This window comes from Dermacentor variabilis, chromosome 3 (assembly GCF_050947875.1).
Source record: "Dermacentor variabilis isolate Ectoservices chromosome 3, ASM5094787v1, whole genome shotgun sequence".
Lineage (NCBI taxonomy): Eukaryota > Metazoa > Arthropoda > Arachnida > Ixodida > Ixodidae > Dermacentor > Dermacentor variabilis.
Window position 1 is genome coordinate 176,631,294 of NC_134570.1, and position 23,740 is coordinate 176,655,033.

The window sequence follows — 23,740 nt, forward strand, 5'->3', positions numbered from 1 at the left end:
ATCTTGGTGGTAACACTGGCTTGCGGGCATTTACGGGGAAGACTACATAGAAAAATAACTTATGTTCGTCTTCACACATCCCGCGTGAACTGACGTGGTTAACAGGAAGTGTTAGATCTCTGCATAACTCGAATAAGATCGTAACGACCTCATTCACTCCTATTGGGTAGGAAGCCAGGAAAGCCTTTGTTATAGTCGGTGAATATTGCCCATTTTAGTTGTATCAAACATTCGCCGTCGCCGGTTGCCGATTCATTCATGAACGAATGATACAGTCATTTAAGCAGGGATATGATGACGGCATTTATTTGGAACTGCTCATACGGCACACTTCGCGAACGAGACAAGGGATGGACTACGATGGAACATTCACAGGTTGAATGATGATGCTGGTCTATGATAACGTCTAAGGTGTGGCCGCGTGAGAAACAGCCTGATTTAGAAGGTGGGCCTTAGGAGCCTTTGTATGAAGAACGGCAAAGCCATGCTTTCTCCGCTGCATAGATGCTGACTAGCGGGCCTCGGCGAAGCCAACTCGGTCGTTGCCCCTGTCGAAGATGGTGTAGTAGCGGCCTATGAACATGTCTCCCAGTATCCACAGTGGCCCCATCTCCGGTGGAAAGTCCATGGGAATGAAGCCGCTCAGGCAAAAGGTGGTTCCTTCTTGCGTCACCTGCGTTAGTACAATAGGCTATCAAAACTGTGTTCCTGCCATGCTTGTGCGCACTGCAATTTGGGCTATCTGTGACGCCTCCCTATATGTAGTTATCCACTCCGTCAGATGCCGAGTACGGAACAACAGTTCAGAAGATGTCCATTTTAACAACCGAACGCACAGGAGGGAATAAGACAGTCGTGGGATTTTGTGCTTGAACCGGAGGCACAGGGTGTGTCTACGCCTCAGGAACTTGGGAGCCCGCAGGCGAGCATCGAGGCACGCAAGATAGCGGTGCCGTAAACCTCGAAAGCCGTGGCTAAGAGTTCTCTACGCTTTCCACTTGAATACCAGAAATTAGTTTACTTTCTTCAAATAAATAACATCAATCAGAAAATTCATTTCATATACTCATAATGAGATATCGTACTACAAAGCTACAACGCAACTGCCCGCATTTTTCTTGCGCGTAATGCAATACGGTATCACACCCATGAATTTAGTCGATGCATTGATTGGAAGGTAAAAGCGAAGAATAATATTTAGCATTGCCTTGACAAATTTCGAGGTATAACATAATTATGAACACAATTACATGCGTGGTGCGCTTTTCTTATTATGTCTCGCTGAACCAGGTGTTCCTTGATCTTCTGCGAGGGATGAATGAATGGACGAAGACGAGGCGGGCACTTCATTGTTTAATCTGTGCTAGGGTATCGTAAGGTATAATAAAATAAACAAGAATTTTATGTCCTGCAGTGGACATAAACGTATGCTGGTAATGACGATGATAATAGAGAATGTCATAATTTTTACCAGCGTTCTGTGACGCGTTAAGGGCTGAAAAGGGTGAAAAAGAGGAAAAGGAGTGTTGCTTGCTCGGACGGCCCTAACATTTAATACCGGTATACCGAGCTAATAAATGCCTAACGCTGTAAAAGTGGCTACATTGTGTTTATCTGGTGGCTGTCACATTCCTCTTGACATTTCGTTGTCGACGTGCTCTTTTTTCTAAATTATACTCAATGAACACGCTCTCCTTCTACTACGGTCAGAAAGAAACAGATGCGGTCCTTCACAGTGCATTCAAAGCGTTATTGCGCACTAATCAGGTAAACGGGGGTTGCTGTTGCGGAATGTGCGACCGTGTTCTTTGGGCACCCACAAAGAATACTGATCTGAAACCATCAGCCCAGAACGGAACAATTTTCTATATCTAAAACACTCGCAAACCACCGCAAACTCTCCTGCTTGGCCCCCTTTGCAGAGCTCGAACCTCGTCCTGCAAATAGGGCGACTGGTTGACATAGGTTGTCACGGGGGTCAAACGCGTGCAGCCAAGGTGCCCCTTGTGCAGTATGTAGCGGACAGGTATACGAGTCTTCGGCGAAACATCGGCGGTCAATTCGGACGTCGCGATATGTTGTAAACTGTTGCGCTGTTCATGAGGCAGGACGTGTTTGTGCGTTTCGGAGCATAAAATTTCACAGTAAGACAAAAAGGCCACTCAGCGGTCGTCGACATCGAACACAGACAATGTCTTCGGGGCGCATTATTTTACCGTGAGGTTTACTCCTAAATACACTCCTTTACTTGACCGTTATTTCACTTCATTTCTTTTCTTTTTAGAAAGCCCTGGCTTCGGGGTCAGGCCCCATTTTTTGAGTAAAACAGCACTTGCAGTTCAAATGCAAGTGTAAGGGCATCGTGAGAGTCACAGGTGGTATTACACTGAATGCCGCGCAAGAGCACCTAGACACCCAGTTAACGACAGAGGAGCGTTCAGTGGAGAATTTTTTTGAGATTGTTTGCCGCAAGCCAAGTAATTGTCAACAGCGAATCCTCTATGCTTAGGCTTGGATTCGGGGAAAAACTACGCTAAGAGCTTTATTGTTTCTTTCGGCTCAAGCGTATTGCATGCTAACTGCGAGTTTCTTCAGTCAGCGTCCGTATTCAGAAAACGTCCTTACGCTAGAATTGCTCGTAAGAGCAAATGCCTACCAATTACAACGCGGTACATATAAGCTAAGATGACTGATTAAATGCGGAGATCACTTGCGAACAACAAGCTTTGTGAATCCTGCCCCAGGTCCTTTACTCTCGCTGCTAATTCAAAGTACACCGGGGATGACAGCTTAGAGACATCACAAGACATTTCCGAGCATGCGTGTCGCCACACCTACAGGATGCTTCGCACGTCTCACAGTAGCCCTATGACACCATTTCGCTTGACACAGTTTTTTCGTAACGCTCTGAAGACCATCGAACCGGAGAGATGGTTGGTTGAATGAGACTAGCAATGACGATAGGGCAATGATGGAATGAAAAAAAGCTTCGAGAACTATAATTAAACATGAAAGAGCAGTATATCGCTGGAATTCGCCCCCTTCGATTTTAGAGATTTCTCATTACGCCATCGCAGGGAGACCAATTCTGGCGATAGCTGAAATGGGGGGCACTCGTCAGTCAAGGACCAAAGAATAAAAATGGCAATTGTGCAAGAAGCATAAAATATTGGTTCACGTTGAGTGCATGCTGATTTGCATCACCCTGAGGGTGAGAGCGCTGGATTTCCCTTGGCGCTGTGAACACAGGCCAGAAACGCATCTAGGAGTAGTATTCAGCTTACAAAGCACCGCTGTAAACTAAATTAATGTGTTATTTTACCTTCGATTTATGTGCCATATTATGGAAACGGCATTTTAAGGAATGAAAAGAAAGCATTATTCCAAAGTTCTTACCTTCAAAACATAGTCGTCCGGGCTGAGCACAAACTCTCGCTTGTTTAGGTGAAATGTTATCTTGGGTAACGAAGGGAGAGATTGGCAGTCCACGAGATACTGTAAACAACAACAAAAATTGTCTCATGAAAGCGCATATTTGAGGCCTGTTACATGTAAAATGGTGATTAATTCATTATGCAAGAAAAGAGGTGAGGCGCGCAGACAGGATACAAGAGTAGAGAAGTGGACAACACGAAGGGCGTTCGTGTTGTCCAGTTCTCTACTCTCGTGTCCTGTCTGCACACCTCACCTTTTTTTAATAATGAATCCTTACCAACTAGCTCAACTTTCTGTCGTTCTAAGGTGATTAATTCACGGGAATGCATGAATGACAGGAAAGAAAGCAGGAAGAGCGTTATAGAATTGGACTGGCAATAATATGTCGTCATTTCCACTCAGTTCCATAGGTAACCAGTGATAGTAGAAGCCCACTTATCAACCAAATGCTGTTGGTTATTCAGAGCAGACACGAAATGAAACTGGAAATAAAGGCAACGATGCGTGAAAACTACAGCCGCAATAGTCCCACAATGATATTTGTTCGTCGAAAAGTACACATTATATTTGCCAAAATTTAGGTTTCCAAGAGCCAAAGAATCTGTCTGTCTCTGTCAACATCTGCCTGGAGGAAAAACCATACAGATGCTGGTACCTGGTGTCCACAAATATTACTTGGACAAACCGCTCAGTAAGACGGGGGCGGGACCAAGCGCAACTGGCCTTACATTTTTGCAACCGCCGATTGCCCTGCTCGTTCACAGTCATCGTGCTAGGCGTGTCGTCGTCATCTTTTTGGTCGGATCACTGTGGCACCAAGTGGCGCGCTTAGTGCCCCCCTTCTAGCGAAGAAGCCGTGAGTGCGGGACGAATGGCGAAGAGCGGATGGTGGTGGTGCGAAAGGCACGTGGCTAGTAGGACTGGCCCGGTCGGTAGGGAATGTGACAGCAGAAGATGCTAGACCGTCAGAGCCAAAGTAGACAAGCTACAGACGGTCGACGGAAACCGTATGTTCTCGGCCGTTGATGAGCAAGTGAAAGCATTTAGGTGCACGCTTGAGTACGTTGAACGGACCATCATACGGGGGCCATAAGCCAGGACGTACAGCATCGTGGCCCGCAAAGACGTGCGTGCTGTTCTGAATGTCAGGATTGACGTATACATGACGGGAAGAACGGGAAGGGAGAGTAACGACAGTACGCATAGCGTTGCACATAAGGTAGGCATTGTCGGAAACGGCAGCACAACAGGTACGGTGGGGGAGTCGTCCAAGAATTCGCCGGGGACTCGAGGAGTGGTGCCAAACGTAAGCTCGGCGGCGCTGGAGGAAGAGTCAATGCGAAGAGCGGTGCGGATGCTAAGCATAACGAAAGGAAGGTAGTCGATTCACGATGAAGGAAAAGTCGAAGCCATGAGTGAAGCCTTCAGTTGGCGATAAAATGTTCGATGATCCCTTTCATTTGATATCGGGTGATAAGCGGCTGTCTTGATGTGATTGAGCCCGAGGAGCCTAGATAGATTGGCGAACAAAGTTGAATCAAATTGACGACCACAGTTAGTCGTAACGGTGGAAGGCACACCGTAGTGGCCAATCCCGAGTGTGGCGAGTGCTCGAGCTATCGGCATTGCCGTTATGTCCAGGAGGGGCATCGCTTCAGGCCATCTGGCGAACCTGTCAATGCAGGTTAATGGGTAGCGATGGTTCCCGCAGACAGGAAGGGGGCCGGCAATATTAACGTGCAGATGGCTGGGAATGTGCCAAGAGGGGTCGCAGTGCGGCAATGCACTTTAGGCACGCGCGTCACCAGTGATGAACGTCGACGTTGATACTAGGCCAGATATAACACGAAGTGACGAGTCGCTGTGTTGCGCGAATGCGAGGGTGAGCGAAAGGACGTCCAGTCTACGTATCACAAACGAGGGGCACTTCGCATTCAGGGAGCAAGACATCTCCAAACACCAGAGAGGTGCCGCTTCTGCGAAGCAGCTGGAGCTCGAAATCCATACCTTGGGCCGCACCCATGGTCGTGAAGTCGATGACTGGTCGTCTGAAACTCGTTAGGATAAATGGCGGCCGAGAAAGTGCATCGGCAACGGCGTTTGGTTATCCGCTGACGTGACAAATATCGCTGCCATATTCAGAAGTGTAGGCGACCTGTCTGATTTTGTAGGGAGCGTTGAACATCGCGAACAAGCGCCGCAGCATTAGGCAGAAGCACTCCAAAGACATGGTCGAACATGTTCAACATGCATGCGAACTGAAGCGGTGACGACGGAACAAGCATTCGATTGTAATGAACCAAAGTTCCAAGTCCGACGACAAGAACTCGCAGAGCTTCAGAGCGGATACCTCAGGCTCGCAGGTTGGTGGCACTCATGGCGGCACTTGGCTGGAGGAATCCGAGGCTCTGGGTTACTGGATAGAAGGCGGATGGCGAAGACAGCGGGGCTGGAGCTCCTCACGGTGGTAGGCCCAGCGAAGCGGCTGAGGCAAGGGAAGGGCAGGAGCTGAAAGCGATGGCTGGAAGTTTGGAGTCCCCAATTTGTGGGCGAGTAAAAACCAGACAGACGTTTGTACCTGGTGCCCATGAATGATACTTCAACTGTGCCCGCTGAAACAGGCGTGAACAGGACGAAGCACCGCTGCCCTTCGTTCTTGTAACCGGCGATTCCACTGCTCGCGCACAATCAGCGTGTTGGGCGTGTCGTCGTCGTATTTTTGGTCGGATCGCTGTGGCACGTAGTCGCGCGCTACAGGTGGCTTTTTTTTTCAACCGTCATCTTGTTCGAATGACCATGTGGATCTTGGTCACAAAAAAGGAGCGGGAAACTGTAATGCAGTAATGCTGTTGAATTTTAATTATTGGCGATTTCTTGACGTCCAGTTAAATCTATGTAACCCAGCGTTTGTGTATTCTGGCCTCACTGGAATGCGGATGTTCCGCATGGTAAACGTGCGCGCTGCTCTGGTTACATTAATATCATTGCGTTACAATGTGTATCTGAGTTCGCACACAAGAAAGTGCCCTACGCACGAGAAGTCAACTACAAAGTTTACCTTCAGCAACTACTCTGTTATGGGTCAAAGTTATTTTTCTTTTGTTATTTCTTGCCCTCTGAGTGAAGCTTCTTCTGCATCACCCCATAGCGTATGCCAAAGACAGTGGAAGTTTTCGAAGTTGCATCCCTTCGAAAGGGGCTTATTAGAAAAAAAAATATATAGATCGGAGGCATGGTGAGAATCGATGTAAGATAAGTGATCTGCGCTCTTTGCGTTTATTTCTGACCTTTTGCGGTGATAGTGACGGCATGCGACCGCCGTGAGTTTATATTATATGTTACCTTGACTACACCACTTGTGTTTGTCTGCGTAGTACACAGAACACACAGCGCGTTCTGTGTACGCTGTGTGAGCAATACGTGTTTGTTCAAGGCGTTGCTGAGCACCATTATTGGTGAGGAAGCTAGCACGGCGCATCGAATCGTAGCTGAAATGTTGGCTTTATGGATGGCCGCTTGCATATTGTCATCTGGACACTGCGGTGTTATAATGCGGCCTTGCGTCTGCACATCCTACGCCAGTTGTCCGTATAGGCAAACTTGCATGGTGTTTATTTTTGAGAAATAGCCGGAGTGAGGCGTATTATACTTTGAACATAATTTATTTCACTCATGTTTAGAAGTGGTAATAGGACCTCGAACTTGCTGTGCTTTCTGACCGTGCTTTTCTTCTCTCGTGTTCCTCCCATGTATACAAACTGCTATGAGCGAAGAGGGGTAATGTGGCCATTCGCCCTTTTAGTGACGGCTTTGCTTCTATCAATTCCCTGTATCGTCTGTTTCATATCTATCTATCTATCTATCTATCTATCTATCTATCTATCTATCTATCTATCTATCTATCTATCTATCTATCTATCTATCTATCTATCTATCTATCTATCTATCTATCTATCTATCTATCTATCTATCTATCTATCTATCTATCTATCTATCTATCTATCTATCCATCCATCCATCCATCCATCCATCCATCCATTCATCCATCCATCCATCCATCCATCCATCCTCTTATGCTGGTATAGTGTCCCAAGTTGTCTCCCAGCATAGGCCACTGGTTATGTACTCATGGTCTTGATGCGACCATCGTCGTTCCGTCGTCGTCATTCTAGCTTCGTGACCTTTGTCTCGTCAGGCCGTCGTCGACACGCCTTCTACGCTGACCCAATGATAGAGAAGTCTAATTGCTTAGGTATGTGTTGGTGGAGGTGATGCCATCGAGGTCGTTGCATTGTCGTCATTCCGGTTTTGCCATCCTACTCTCATTATTCCATCGTCGTCACGCCATGCGCGTGATACCGTAGTTACGCATTCGTCAGACCGCCGTCGTGATGCCATCGTGGTCGTTTCATAGTCGTCACTCCAGCTTCGTCATCCGACTCTCGTCATGTCGCCGTATTCTCGCCATCGTCGTTAAGCAGGCTTCCTAATACACTGGTTGTCCCGCCATTGTCAGCATACACTCATCGTCATCCTGTTGTCCTCATAGCGCTGTCCAGCCATCACCGTCATTGTGCGATCGTCATAGTCTTCGTCATGCATTCGTTGTCATATCATTGCTTTAATTGCTTCGCGGCCGTTTCATTGTCGTCATTTCAACTTTCTCACCCAACTATCGTGGTGCTGTCTTCGCCACGCAGCCGTTGCCATATGATTGTCGTCATGCCGTCGTCTTAGCACTGACGTTTTACCTTCGTCGTTCCATGGACGCTAATCTTTTGTCATTCTATCATAATTATGCTATCGTCATTTAACCAGGAATATGCGTCCGTTCTATGCCATTGTCGTCATTGAGTCGCCGTCTATAGCCGTTATCATGGATTTGTTGCCATAAAATCGTCGTCATGCCGTGGTAGTGTGCCATCGTTGTCATTCCACCTACGTCATCCGACTCTCGTCATGCTGTTGTCGGCACGCCATCGTTGTCACAGAGGCTTTGTGGTACGGTCGCTGGGCTGTTTCGTGCGAGTACAAAGTTCAGCGCTGGCACCTTTTTCAATGCTGTTGCGAAGGGCTCACGCGCAATTACTGCCGTAAAGAGGCCATTTTGTCGACCGCCAGGGAGTTCCAGAGGTCATTGTGGGGGCTTTGGTGACGCCCAAGGAACTCTTGTTGTACATGCGTCGTAGAGCCCTCTCCCGCGCCCCTGCCGTGTACATACAATGTACATGCTGTAAACCGCGCCACAATGAGGCGCGCCAGACAGCATCAGCAGCAGCAGTTGATAAGTAGAAACATGAGACAAAGAAAGCTTGGATTTAAAACGGTCACCTGTCCTGGTGAGGCTTCCTTAGCCCCTAGGAGTTTGTTAATCTTCTTGACGTCTTCCGAGGGAGCGACGAGCATTGATGTGCCAGTGTCGGCGACTGCTTGGCAGCCCCCCTCGCAGAAGGTGGCCTTGTCAGCCACACTCACTCTGGGGAGAAGAAAGAGAAATCAACTATTTAAAAAGCATAATATAATTTGTAGTTTAGTAAGCTGCATACGTTAATCTCTGTAGCTATAATATCAGACTACCGGACAAACAAATTTGGAGGACGCTTAAGATTCGCCTTTAAGAGTGGAACGCGATAGCACTCAAAGATCCCTGGCTGCTTTTCACGCTTCCCGACAATTGGAGCGGATGTAACAGTAATGTTTAACGGGAAACGCTGGCCGCGAACGCAATGGATGGTGGCGGGGTTTCTCGTAGAAACGCGGCCTCTTTCGTGGGCTGCGATGCGGCGGAGGCGAGCGCCAGCTAGAGGACAAGGTCGGCAATGATCGGCCAGCAGCATGCATTTGCACCGTCATGCGATAAAGCCGCATACTCAGACAACTACACCAGGCATAAGGCCCTGTCGAGGGCTAGCCTCGCTGCAGCCGACCTTGATCATCCATCGCATGCTTGAGAGCAGCACAATAACAGTGTCACGTGCTATTTTTTTCATATTTCGCAGGCTTTCTTTAGAACACGGAAGAAAGGATCACGTGAGATATCTCGTGTTGGAAACACTTATTCAGAGGTTTCTGAAGGTGCTCTTCAACTTTGCGTATCACACTTGGGATCTGCAGCCAATACTTTAAAAGTTCAATAATTAAACATAACTAATGAGTTAGATAAGGGGAAAATCAAAAATAGCCTGTGTAACTCTAGGCCGGTACGAACATTATGCATTTGGTTCAACTCGCGTTCGGAGTGCCTTTCATGTTTAAAATTTTGGCTGAAGTCATGCGGGACAACCTGTATATCCTCCGCGCGGCGTCGAAAGTGTTTGTATTGCATTCCTTGCTTTCTGTTAGCGCTAAGAGCATTTTTATAAATGAGCAGCATGGCCCTATATCAGGGTGGTTGAGAGAAACGAACTTGGTCAAACTTATGATCCATGCTTCCAGCCTGGTACATAGTAGGGACCAGTTAGACACTCTATACTTCGACTTAAGTAAAGCATTTGATGTGTTGTAAGGTAAGGCCAAGGTGAAATAATATGACGTAAGTTTTCGAATACCTCGCTACCCGCCTTTGAAACAGCATACTATAATTCAGTAACCTATGCTAATATTTTGTCTGACGTCATGTGCCACGATCAAATAAATCCCTCAAAGTGTTCCCAAGCTCAAACATTGCACATTGGCTTCCATAAGCGCGTTAGTTCGGAATCGTAGATTTATGAGCGGGTTAAGAAAGTTTAGATAGATTCTTATAAATATATTTATGTATTTTAAATTGCTGCAGGTTCTCCTCGGGTCAATGCAGGAGTGCATACAGCATTGAATGATATACCACCCAGAAAAATAAATTGAAAAGATATGTTTACCTGAAAACAAAGAACATATGCTCGCGACACAGCTTACTCTGGAGAAGGGAAGCGTTTGTACAACAGAAAATGATAAAGGGTTACAATGTGCATGAAGCCTTGTATAGTACAATACGAAAAAAGACGTGCAGCCTCTTTAGCATTTAAATTAGTAATATTAAATGCTGGTAATGACTATATCGACAGAGGCAGTCTACAACATCGGGAGGCAGCATGTTCCAAGGGAAAATGGAGTGTAGAAAGAAGAAGCATTTGTGAGTGTTATCATCACCGGGATGTTGGCGTATTGTTTTTTTCGTGACTCGTTCGGTTTCGATGTCTGAATGGCTCATGAGTGTAATTTGTCGGCGGTATTTTATAGGAGCCATGATTAATTACACGTAATAACTTTAGTCTAGAAAATATTATACGTTGAACCAGTGCTTGAATATCCGTTTTGATGCGGTGCCTCGTAACGTTTGTTTGACGCGAATATTCAAAATATATGAATATCAATGCTAGCTTCTACATCGCACTCTAGCACACTCTAATGCGCGCTTAGCGCGCTCTAGAACAGGTCTTATGAGTGTTCTGTGCGCATTCAATTTAACACTGAGGGGTGTGTTTCGAAGTCGTCTTCTCAGGAAATGCAGTTTCCCTCGGTCCTTGTCAGAGAAAATATTCATATGGGGTTCCCACTTTAGTTTCTCTTTGACGGCGCCCCCGATATGTGTGAATTCAGCGCACTTTCTCAGCGGAAAATCGTCTACGGTGTGCGCACACTGAAACGGATCTTTCTTGAGAGGGAATTAGATGCCGTTGGTTTAAATGAGTAAGCATTCTAGTTACTTCCCTCGGACGTCTGTCTGTAACTCGTGACACGATGCACGCCATAGGTATACATGGGGTCCTACTGGGGTACACATGAGAATGCCGTATGACTACGTATGGCTACTGAGATTTATGGGTATTACTATATATATATATATATATATATATGTATGTATGTATGAGCGATTGCAAACTTTGCTGATGACCTATCTGACGGATCTAATTTTTGAGTTTCAGCAGGAAATTTTTCCTGCATTCAGTTTCATACTCGATCATTGGCTCAAATTTTGTGTAGAAGCTAATCGATCGTTTACCTCCACTTGATCCACTCTGGTACTTATTGTTGAGTACACAACGCAATCATTGGCGAATTAGCGTATTTGAACACACGGATGACGGGAGACATGAATATCATTGGCGTAGACTAGGAACAGAAGAAGCGCCAGCACTGAGCCCTGCGGTACACCATCAAAAAAAGAACGTTAACGTAATGAGACATACAGTCGTTCAAACTAAGTGCTGCTTTCCGTTGTCGAGGTAATTGTTTATCCATGAGACGGAGCTCTCGTACCACTGACAGTATAATTATTAGGTCCGCATGGAGAAGGACATCAATAATAATTCAGAAATAAATGAAAATTTCATCTATTTTGCTTTTGTTACTTACTACGTTACCCATTTTATTAATTATTTCAGCTAATTCAGGTATTGCCCCTTCAGTCACGGTGGCCACATTTGTGGACGCGACCAGTTTTCGCCCTTTCTGTGCAGTGGTAACAAGGAATAGAGCACAAACATTTAGGTTAGGGTAAATTGAACATTCTCCCAACCAAAATTACTGCCAAGTTACTTCTGGGTGTATGTATTGTTACAGACCACCGCTTTGGTGAAGGCACTACCGTGTTTTACGTGATGTGTGACGTTGTTCATGTCGGTAGCAACCTCGAAATATTTGTTTTTTTATTTTTTGAAATGCTTGCCGCCAATAAATAACTTGTGCATGAAATTACAGCGGGTGATTCAACCCTTTCCATGAAGAAACGTAGCATGACTGACCTCACAATATTAAGATATTTATTTACTCTGTAATGATAAAATGCACAACGAGTCATTCTACCTCGAAAAAAAAAGGTAGAAAAAAGGTAGAAAAGTGGAGTAGCAAGGACCCTGGCGTAAAATTATCTGTGTCTCACACAAGTACCAACAGCGCATCATATTCGTGTCTGAAGGGGATAGCATATAAATAGGAAAGGAAGGCATACTGCCAGCTGTAAATAAGAGAGTGGAGTGGCGTAATTTCTCGAGTAAAATGAGCAAGAAGTTCAACTGTAATTTAACCGGAAGTCCAGCTGCTGAGCGTTATTACAAACCAAGATTTCTGCGTTAAATTATGTATCTTCTCATTGGCTTGTAGTAATTTCATTCGTACGCGACTACAGACAGAACTAAATCCAAATCTTTTATTCTGGACGCGAACTGCTGCTTCCGTTTGAATATTGAAGAAAAAAAAGAAGCGTAGTCCCGCTGATGTTTGACACTACACTGAAGAGGAAGGATACTGCTGAGTGTTACAACTGAAGAGGTGCAGCCCTTTGCGCAATGTTATTTTTCGAGAACAAACTCTTCAAATAGTGATTACCAGACCATTACATATTCCCTAACAAGTAGTCAATTACTTGTCGTTTTTGCTAGAATGCGCCCAGTATAACATCTGCCAAGGGTGGGATCAGACAGTGGTCAAAGTACATTACCCATAGTGTCGCGTGTTTATCTAGAGGGACAAGTGTTTAGAAACCTCTTTCACCACTGCCGTAATGCTACCTTCTCGACTCCTCTCGTGTGGCAGACGCATGGATTGGCGAGTGGACCGTCCACTCCGTTGATACATGCAAGCTTAAAAGCTCTATGCATTGTTGGCCCCGATTCCGAAACTTGGCGGACACCAAGTAGGCTGGACGTGATCTGCACGTGATTCTCGACCCAGCTACGACGTGAACCAGCTCACTGCGACGGCATGCTGAGGTATTCGATCAGCTGCTGCGCACTTCTGTCTTAAGCCGCGGCCTGTCACCAACAGATCTGCTTTGCGAGGCAAGGGGCTCGTATAGGCAGTAAACTCGTTGCATAAAGGCCAATGTACGGTGCAGATAACGTTGCGCGACTAGTGATTCCGGCGCTCTTCGTGTCAACATTTCCGGAATCATAGTGCGATAAGGTAGACGTATATCAATGATTAAATGTCAACAACAGATTAAGCTTATTAAATCGTCCATGTTACTTAGCCTGCCGCAGCGGGTTTCTTCAGTACTCAATAAACATGGTTCCAAGAACCTAGCGAGTAATGGTTAATTAACCGATTTCAGTTAACAAAATGGTTATTACAGCTACTTTTTTATTTATCGTTCACCGCACGAAAGGTAAGAGGAGCGAGGAAAACATCTTGCGACCTATAAATATTTATAATCTATTTGTTTTTCTAATGAAATCAATCTGCTACAAAGTGAGCGTCTTCGGTTATAACGAAACACGAATTTGCCCATATCTGATCACTGATATAAACCAATTTTACGTGTATGTTACTTCACACTTTTTTGTTCCTCCAGAAGTAAGAAACAAAACAAATAGATGGCGCCAGTGTTAATCAACCCCCTAGTTTTTAAGGTATGAGCTGATAAACTGCTGGCGTAATATATAATAAATGCGGTGGCTGGCGCCAAAACGCCAGTATTCAATGAGATATTCAGATTCGCGTTTCTTGCACCAGTCTTTTTTTACATGTTGCCTACGGTGTCACTATACACCCAAAGGTGCAAATTGCCCGTAAAGCGATGATAAGCGGGAGTATAGGCTATCGCTAAGCGTTGTGCATAGGCACATGGAGAAATCACTTCGATTCACTTCATCACTTCGAATCACTTCACCATGGGAGGACTCGCTACCTGGTATGAATTTAACTCCGCAGTGTGTTCTCCCCTACGCTTTACGGTCGTAACTTAGGCTACGCATCATCGAAACTTAGGAAGCCATTGGCTCACCCGTCCATGTTGAACTGCCAGTAACCCTTCTTCGTCACTGGTAGATAGGTGATGTCTCCCTTGTAGTGCGCCTCGTCAATACCTCCGAACACTACTTCACCTCCATTGGGGTCTGCGACGTTGCGGTCCAGATAGAAGGCAAACACGGGCTTCTCGGCTACGCCTTGCTCCAGCATGCTGTCGAATACGGGCTGTACACCGAGAACTGCGGCCTGTGGGTAGCCCAGGCCCAAGACGCCGTCGAACTTTGCAACGACGAAGCTTTCGCTGTCCTCGTCTGTAATTTCGGCGAACGTCTGGCCCTTGACGCCAACTTTGCCCAAGCTGAAGGTGTCCGAGCTCAATTCGCCCTTCACGCTACCGCTCCCGTACTCGATCTCGAAGTGGGTTCCGTTCTTGACGTATGTGCTCGACTCATTGCTGTAATACTTGTGGTGCACACCTGGGTACATGAAGACAGGAACGAAGCAAGTCGCAGGGCATCGAAATCAGACCACTGAGCCACTATGATTAGTTCTTGAGCAAGGATCAAAGGTGTGGTTGGTTTTGCAGAGAAGTTGAAGGGGCACAGTTAGGAGGCCACCAGCGACTTCTTATGGGCTGTCAATTACTCTTGTAGTTGACTCTCATTGCTGTTCACAGTCACACATTTTCTTTGTTCGGACTACGTTTGGATTCGTTGAATGAACTTGTATTTGTGGCCCTCTTGCGGGTCTTCCCTAAAAGTTTAGCTAAGAGGTTCAGTTGCTGCGCAACAGCTGCGCTTTCTAATTCGCCGCGCACTATGTGGTTTAGTCCCTCGTAAATATATATATATATATATATATCAAGGGCTCTGACTCGAACGTTGAAGTGTTCGTAAAGTTTAGCACATCCGCGAATTACTTTCAATGGCTTTTATTTATGTTTAATATGTTGAGCTGCTCATGCCGTGTGTTTAAGCGAACACTTTGAAATTTGTTTTAAACGTTGCCTGTGCCAGGTAGCACAATTCTAGTTCAAGAGCTGGTCTACTCGAAGAAGCCGACATTACATGACAAAAGATTGAAACGCATAATCGACTAATTAACAAAAAATACTAATTCAGTTCTTAACTTATTTACTTATGGCCCGTATTGTAATTTATAAGTTCCAGCCATGGAGTTCACAAGGCAGTTGGAACGAATTCTCAGGATGACACCAGTATCGGGATACTAATTCCCGAACTTTGCGGAGAAATGCATTGGCGTTCAATTTACTTTCTTATGAAAACGTCGTTTTGTGCATTGATGCACACGAATAACGGGAACACCAATGCATTTCTTCGCAAAGCTCGGGAATCCATATCTCATAACTTGTGTCATCCTCAGGATTCTTTCAAAGTGGGTCCCCCTTGCGAACTCCCCGGCTAGAATTTGTAAGTTGCAATATGGTCCATAAGGTAATTAGTTAAGAACTTCATCACTAATTTTTGTTAATTAGTCTATTATACATTTCAATTTTTTTGCAAGTAATGTGTTCCTCTTCGAGTAGACCAGCTCATCAACTAGAATTGCGCTATGTGCCGCAGACAACATTAAAACATTTTGAAAGTGTTCGTTGAAGCGCCTTCTATATAAGGTTTTAGTCCCGGCTTTTTACTGAGCTTTCACCGGTTTCAATTTAATAGTTTTACTACAGCTCATGCGGCCTACAGCTTTGCTGCATTTAATAGTTGGCAGAGGGAACAGCACCATCAGTAACACAACGGAGCGTCCTAAATCGTGACACTGCGAAAGATACATGGCCGTGCTTAATATATGTCAGTCTAAGTGAGGAAAGACCAGTATTTTAGAAAATTTCCTATGAAAACAAAGAAGGTCAGTTGTGCGATAAGAACTATTTTTTGGAGAATCATCTGCCTGTTTTCAAACGAGTTTGATGGGAGTGATATGCAGCGAAGCAATTAATGTGTAATATTGTTCAATGCCACGTGTAAATTGCAGAAATGAGTAAGTGAATGTGTGAAACTATGTATACATGAACAAAGCTGCTATGTCATTTAAGAGACATATATAGTATTAGTAAGTAGTGTTGCTATAAATAGCAAGAAGCGATGAAAACTGCAAGGCAAGGACAAAAGAGGAACATCTTCGACTGCGCTGTGTAGCCAAAAAAAGTTCACGCACAAACTCCTTTGATAGTTGTCCAAGTATGCGTGAGCATTAATTGTGCCACTTGATCATCTGCGCGCAGCCCGGTATCATTATCAATGTTATGAAACTTGATCGAACCACTATAAAACCTACTCAACCCTCATCGGTCATTCCCTTATCTGTTCGATAACGTTCGTGATAAGGAGATTTAATTAAGATAGCGCTCATCACGGCGCTCGACCACGACCATTAATGTTAATTAAGGTGAAGGTATTTGGCCGCAATTACTTCGGACACATTTAATTAGGGTACTCGAATATTCGAGCTTTGGTGTTAATGAAATTAATTAGGGCTAATTTATCGAAGCTGTTGCGAAGCCACAAATACAATTGTTGAGGGGATATGAAATGCTTTATTCATGACTCAGATGCTAGTTTCCAGCTTTTTGATTATTGAAACGTATGATGTTCTGTGTGTTGTATGGGTGATTTCAATAAATGTATGCACTGTTCGCTTCACTTTGCTGAGTGCCTGCTGCCTCTGCTTTAAGTGGCTATGAGCCATTGCATTTTTTCGCTTCCTTACGGGGGTATGGGCCATTGCTTAACGAGGTATGAGCCGATCAATGTCTTGCGTGACGGACAAATGTCCCATTTCGTAGGCATAGACATGCTTAGGCATTGAAAACAGCCACACTTACATAGACTGACATGGGGTCAGGTCTTCAGAGCATACATGCAGATACGTGCTTGAAGGTGTTATCGAAGTAAAGGCCCGCAATGCTGATTGGCTCTTGACAGCCCGGTTGTGCAGATTAAACGGTTTAATTAAATAATTCAATTGTGGGGTTCTACGTGTCAAAAGCACGATATGATTATAAGGCACGTCATTGTGGTGATTTCGGATTAATTTGGACCACCTGGAGATTTTTAACGTGCCACCAATGCACGGGACATGGGCGTACTTGCATTCCGCGCCTATCGAAATGCGGCCGCCGCGGCCGGAATTTGATCCCGCGACCTCGTGCTTAGCAGTGCAACACCACAGCCGCTAAGCCACCACGGCGGGTAAACGATTTACGAGGCTGTACTTGCTCCATGTGAATTCCTGTCGCTTCGACAGTAGCTGCTAACTGCACATGTTCGCCAGCTTTAGATAGGCGCATATCAGGTGGTCACGAGAGACATGATTCAAGACATCAAGTAGATCAGACAAATTGCAGACAGAAGAGATAACTTATTGTAGAAAGGCAGTGACGTTGACTTCCGAAAGATTATATGTATTTTCGCCTATTTGCTGAAATGTTTGACATTCTGACACCATAAATGCTGATGAAAAAGAAAAAGGAGGCCGATGGGCACACCAAGTTTGTTTCTTTCTTCCCTCACGTGTATTGCGATCTCTTCCATACGTCAGATCTTTCCTACTTATTCTAACTAAACTTACAACTAACGAACCTAGAGGTTTACCATGAGTTCCGCCAGCAAACCAGCAATTCAACTGCCTTCTCTGCCAGCGCGTTCAAGAATACACTTTCCGAGAAACGCAAATACTGAAAGTTGTTCGCCGCCATCGTGGCGGCATGGGAACGAACCAACATAGCGTGCTCGAACAATGCGCATTCATGAAAATCATCTTAAAGTTGAAGAGGGGCATACTTGCAAATTTATTCGTACGCTTCCACCGACCGTAAGGAATCGCCTTTTCTTCTTGCTCTGTGTATAGTGCATATGTAATGTAAAGAAACAAAATATGATATTGTCTTGCGTTGCGTTGTATCGTGTTCTGTAGTTTACTCACGACAAGCAGCAGTGCTCGCTGGGCACTTGCTGGAGGGCACCCAGAGGTTTGACGAGCCTGTGTCGAAGAGGACCGCGAAGACTTGAGGAGGGCTGCCAAGTGTGATGTTGCCGTAGTACTGGACCTGCGCAAGATTTGACAAGGAGCCATATTGAACGCGTTTTAACGAAAGCTTTCTTGGTCATCATCATCATCATCATCATCATCATCATCATCATCATCATCATCATCGTCATCATCATCATCAGCCTAGTTACGCCCACTGCAGGGCAAAGGCTTCTCCCATACTTCTCCAACTACCCCGGTCATGTACTAATTGTGGCCATATTGTCCCTGCAAACATCTTAACGTCATCCGCCCACCTAACTTTCTGCCGCCCCCTGCTACGCTTCCCTTCCCTTGGAATCCAGTCCGTAACCCTTGATGACCATCGGTTATCTTTCCTCCTCATTACATGTCCGGCCCATGCACATTTCTTTTTCTTGATTTCTACTAAGATGTCATTTACCCGCGTTTGTTGCCTCACCCAATCTGCTCTTTTCTTATCCCTTAACGTTACACCCATCATTCTTCTTTCCATAGCTCGTTGCGTCGTCCTCAATTTCAGCAGAACTCTTTTCGTAAGCCTCCAGGTTTCTGCCCCATATGTGAGTACTGGTAACACACAGCTGTTATACACTTTCCTTTCGAGGGATAGTGGCAACCTGCTGTTCATGATTTGAGAATGCCTGCCAAACGCACCTCAGCCCATTCTTATTCTTCTGGTTATTTCAGTCTCATGATCCGGATCCGTGGTCACTACCTGCCCTAAGTAGATGTATTCCCTTACCACTTCCAGTGCCTCGCTACCTATCGTAAACTGCTGTTGTCTTCCGAGACTGTTAAACATTACTTTAGTTTTCTGCAGATTAATTTTCAGACCCACCCTTCTGCTCTGCCTCTCCAGGTCAGTGAGCATGCATTGCAATTGGTCTCCTGAGTTACTAAGCAAGGCAATATCATCAGCGAATCGCAAGTTGCTAAGGTGTTCTCCATCAACTTTTATCCTCAGTTCTTCCCACTCCAGGTCTCTGAATACCTCCTGTAAACATGCTGTGAATAGCATTGGAGATATCGTATCTCCCTGTCTGACGCCTTTCTTTATTGGGATTTTGTTGCTTTCTTTGTGGAGGACTACGGTGGCTGTGGAGCCGCTATAGATATCTTCCAGTATTTTTACATATGGCTCATCTACAACCTGATTCCGCAATGCCTCCATGACTGCTGAGGTTTCGACTGAATCAAACGCTTTCTCGTAATCAATGAAAGCTATATATAAGGGTTGGTTATATTCTGCACATTTCTCTATCACTTGATTGATCGTGTGAATATGGTCTATTGTTGAGTAGCCTTTACGGAATCCTGCCTGGTCCTTTGGTTGACAGAAGTCTAAGGTGTTCCTGATTCTATTTGCGATAACCTTAGTAAATACTTTGTAGGCAACGGACGGAAAGCTGATCGGTCTATAAGTTTTCAAGTCTTTGGCGTCCCCTTTCTTATGGATTAGGATTATGTTAGCGTTCTTCAAAGATTCCGGTACGCTCGAGGTTATGAGGCATTGCGTATACAGGGTGGCCAGTTTCTCTAAAACAATCTGACCACCATCCTTCAACAAATCTGCTGTTACCTGATCCTCCCCAGCTACCTTCCCTCTTTGCATAGCTCCTAAGGCTTTCTTTACTTCTTCTGGCGTTACCTGTGGGATTTCGAATTCCTCTAGGCTATTCTCTCCTCCACTATCGTCGTGGGTGCCACTGGTACTGTATAAATTTCTATAGAACTCCTCAGCCACTTGAACTATCTCATCCATATTAGTAAGGATATTGCCGGCTTTGTCTCTTAACGCACACATCTGATTCTTGCCTATTCCTAGTTTCTTCTTCACTGTTTTTAGGCTTCCTTCATTCCGGAGAGCCTGTTCAATTCTATCCATATTATAGTTCCTGATGTCCGCAGTCTTACGCTTGTTGATTAGCTTAGAAAGTTCTGCTAGTTCTATTCTAGCTGTAGGGTTAGAGGCTTTCATACATTGGCGTTTCTTGATCAGATCTTTCGTCTCCTGCGATAGCTTACTCGTTTCCTGTCTAACGGCGTTATCACCGACTTCTATTGCGCACTCCTTAATGATGCCCATGAGATTGTCGTTCATTGCTTCAACACTAAGGTCCTCTTCCTGAGTTAAAGCCGAATACCTGTTCTGTAGCTTGATCCGGAATTCCTCTAGTTTCCCTCTTACCTCTAACTCATTGATTGGCTTCTTGTGTACCAGTTTCTTCCGTTCCCTCCTCAAGTCTAGGCTAATTCGAGTTCTTACCATCCTATGGTCGCTGCAGCGTACCTTGCCGAGCACGTCTACATCTTGCATGATGCCAGGGTTCGCGCAGAGTATGAAGTCGATTTCATTTCTAGTCTCACCATTCGGGCTCCTCCATGTCCACTTTCGGCTAACCCGCTCGCGGAAAGAGGTATTCATTATCCGCATATTATTCTGTTCTGCAAACTCTACTAATAACTCTCCTCTGCTATTCCTAGAGCCTATGCCATATTCCCCCACTGACTTGTCTCCAGCCTGCTTCTTGCCTACCCTGGCATTGAAGTCGCACATCAGTAAAGTGTATTTTGTTTTGACTTTACCCATCGCCGATTCCACGTCTTCATAAAAGCTTTCGACTTCCTGGTCATCATGACTGCATGTAGGGGCATAGACTTGTACCACCTTCAATTTGTACCTCTTATTAAGTTTCACAACAAGACCTGCCACCCTCTCGTTAATGCTATAGAATTCCTGTATGTTACCAGCTATTTCCTTATTAATCAGGAATCCGACTCCTAGTTCTCGTCTCTCTGCTAAGCCCCGGTAGCACAGTTCGTGCCCGCTTTTGAGCACTGTATATGCGTCTTTTGTCCTCCTAACCTCACTGAGCCCTATTATATCCCATTTACTACCCTCTAATTCCTCCAATAACACTGCGAGACTCGCCTCACTAGATAACGTTCTAACGTTAAACGTTGCCAGGTTCAGATTCCAATGGCGGCCTGTCCATTGCCAATCGCTAATTAGTAGGTAAGAGACGAACGATATCCATGCGGCTGATGACCATGGCACACTTCTCTTATCAAAGCTAAATAAAACCACATGTTTGCATTTTATTTTTCTAGTAACATTTACAAACGTTCGTATATCATTTTCACAGCAATTCACAGGCATGTGCCTGTTCCTTCCCCCGACAGGCACTAGTTGTTCATAGAAACGTATCTGAACGCTTCCGGAGGTTTAAAGTTATTGTGTTCTTTATAACCAATTCTCAATTTGACAGTAAATTATAAAAGTAAACTTGTTTATAAGATATCCTGAATGTTTAAAAGTACACACCGCTACATTTTATGTGCTGCTACACCATCTCGCATGGCGTTTGACTGCTTGCGACACCTTACTGTGTAGTCATCCACGACGGATGTGCAACTTGCACGTCGCGTGTGCTGTTCCGCGTTCGACGCCTGATCGTGCTCCTCCGCGAAGCACGCGAGTAGTGACACGTCTCATTTCTTCGCCGTATGTGCGTATGACCTGCATAAAAGTGTCCTAGTATTTGGGCACATCAGATGAATTGCTTTGCAGTAGTAGCTACGTATGTTTCGCAACCCAACACTTTTGAAACTGTTTTGAAGCTGAACCTCACCGGGCGAAATCACTTTTTCATCGAGCAGCTCTATATGTAACTGCGTAGAAAACAATCCGACCGGCCGTCTGCGGTCCCCATGTCGGCTTTAGTGGGAACATAGTCTCGGGTAGCCTTTCGCTAGTAAGATACAACACAAGCGTAACGTCGTGTTGCCGTTCTCTTAATATCGAAGGCCATGAGAGCGGTTTCATCGCCTGTGACGATGCAGTTCTGTTGCGAACCTCACAGTTACCGTAGCCTATCCGTAGCTTTGGACTGTAGCAGTGTATTCTGTGTAATGTGCTTTATTCTGATGCTACCTGGCTTTAATTTCCAATGCGACTTATTGACACTGACGTCAAAATACGGGCAACTGCATTATTTCGCACAAAGATAAGTCTATATGTATTGGTCCTGATCGATATATGCCTTTCAGCAGACGTGCTCATAGCCGCCAGGTGGTTTCTCACACAACAAATCGCACAATTGTTAGGCCTTCGTCCAGTAGTTCTTGCTGTTGTCCAGTTTGAGCGCTGTGGTTCTAAACATAAATTAGGGGAGACAATTTTTTTTCTATTTGTTTATTGCATACCTCGCATATTGCAAAGGGTGCGTCCCCCTGCCTATGTATATATTACGTTCCAGACAGAGCACATGTCTATAGCTTTTATCTTTAGAAGGCGTTGCCTGCACTCGCATGTCAGTGTGAGACAGCCTCCTTATCAACCGCGAACACTATGGGCGACAAACATAGAACTTGCACAACTACTTCGGGCTACATGGCGGCCTTGTGATAAAATGCTGCGCAAGCATACCTCTCTAAATCATATTTCGTATTTGTTCCGTTCTCTTTTTGAGAGCAGGTTATCCTTATCACATGCACATAGCACCACTACGCGACCAACGTAAAGAGCAGAGTTGTCGGAGCTCTTAGAGTGCTCTATAACGACGAGTTCAAAGCGAGAACAACGCCCAACTTTTTTTCTATCCTGAAGAGAAAGCTTTAGCTCGGGGGCTTTTATCTGAATATGTGGGATAGGAAAAATTGTTTTGCTCGGCAACCAGTGCACCAAATCTGATGAGATTTATTGCGTATCAAGATAAAGAATCTCGGGACTACTGGTAGAAAATTTTTAATTGACGTCGTAAATTTTTCAATAAAGATTGTCGGAAATCACACTTTCACAGAAAACAAAACTATCAAGTTTCCAGCTCTGTGGTTGAGTATTAAAAAGATATCACAATTCTGTAAATTGCATGTAATAGAGCATGATAAGAGCTCATAACTTATGTAATATACAGGGCCCTTAAATTTGCCACTAATATTTGAGTAAGACTTTATTGCAATGCCCTTGTAAAGAACGTAACAAATTTATGTAAGATACAATTGATATATCAAACCTTCCCGCTTTGAATGCCCTAACGAATGCAGTTTACGCAACTCCGACATCTGTCCTTCGTGCAGATTTCTTAACTTGAAAACTTCGTGCTTCTGTTTTCTTTCAAGATTATAAATGTTTGAAAAGTGCTTTTAAAAGATGCAAACCTTAAATAACTATTTCGCTTGCAACAGCCACTAGAACCTAACTTTCCCTCCCAAATGCAGCAAATTTCATTGAAATCGGGACAGTGGTCTCAGAACAAGATTTCTGCGCTTAACATGCATTTGTATAGGCGACATCGGAGCTGAGCCTGAGCTAAAGTTTCCTGACAGTTCAGAGAAACGCGCTAAAGCAAAGACAAAATGGACACATTCGGCAGCACGGGCTGCGCTCCTTTCGTCTTTGTCTTTAGCCCGTTTTATTGAGCCAGCAGTTATATGGCAATCCTAGGGCATGTTTGACGTCGCTGTGATCATGTCTATAACATCGAAAAGTGAAAATGCCATCGCCGCGCGTCATATGCTGAATGCGCGAGTGAAAGCACACGAGGAAGCCGGCGTTCGCGGCTCAACCTGGCGCGCTCGAAGGAGAACGCGGAAAGCAAAT

At 45.0% G+C, this 23,740-nt stretch overlaps 1 protein-coding gene across 1 annotated transcript in view; it reads right to left on the reverse strand.

Moving 5' to 3' along the window:
• Positions 1 to 290: 290 nt before the first annotated feature.
• LOC142576537 (cathepsin D-like) overlaps positions 291 to 23,740 on the reverse strand; it is a 34,295-nt gene continuing 10,845 nt past the window's right edge. The window contains exons 3-7 of the mRNA XM_075686697.1: positions 18,052 to 18,175; positions 14,138 to 14,579; positions 8,767 to 8,911; positions 3,397 to 3,495; positions 291 to 673 (exon numbers count right to left, since the gene is read on the reverse strand). Coding sequence (XP_075542812.1) covers positions 512 to 673; positions 3,397 to 3,495; positions 8,767 to 8,911; positions 14,138 to 14,579; positions 18,052 to 18,175 — 972 coding nt within the window. The 3' untranslated portion in view covers positions 291 to 511. The remainder of the gene's footprint in view (positions 674 to 3,396; positions 3,496 to 8,766; positions 8,912 to 14,137; positions 14,580 to 18,051; positions 18,176 to 23,740) is intronic.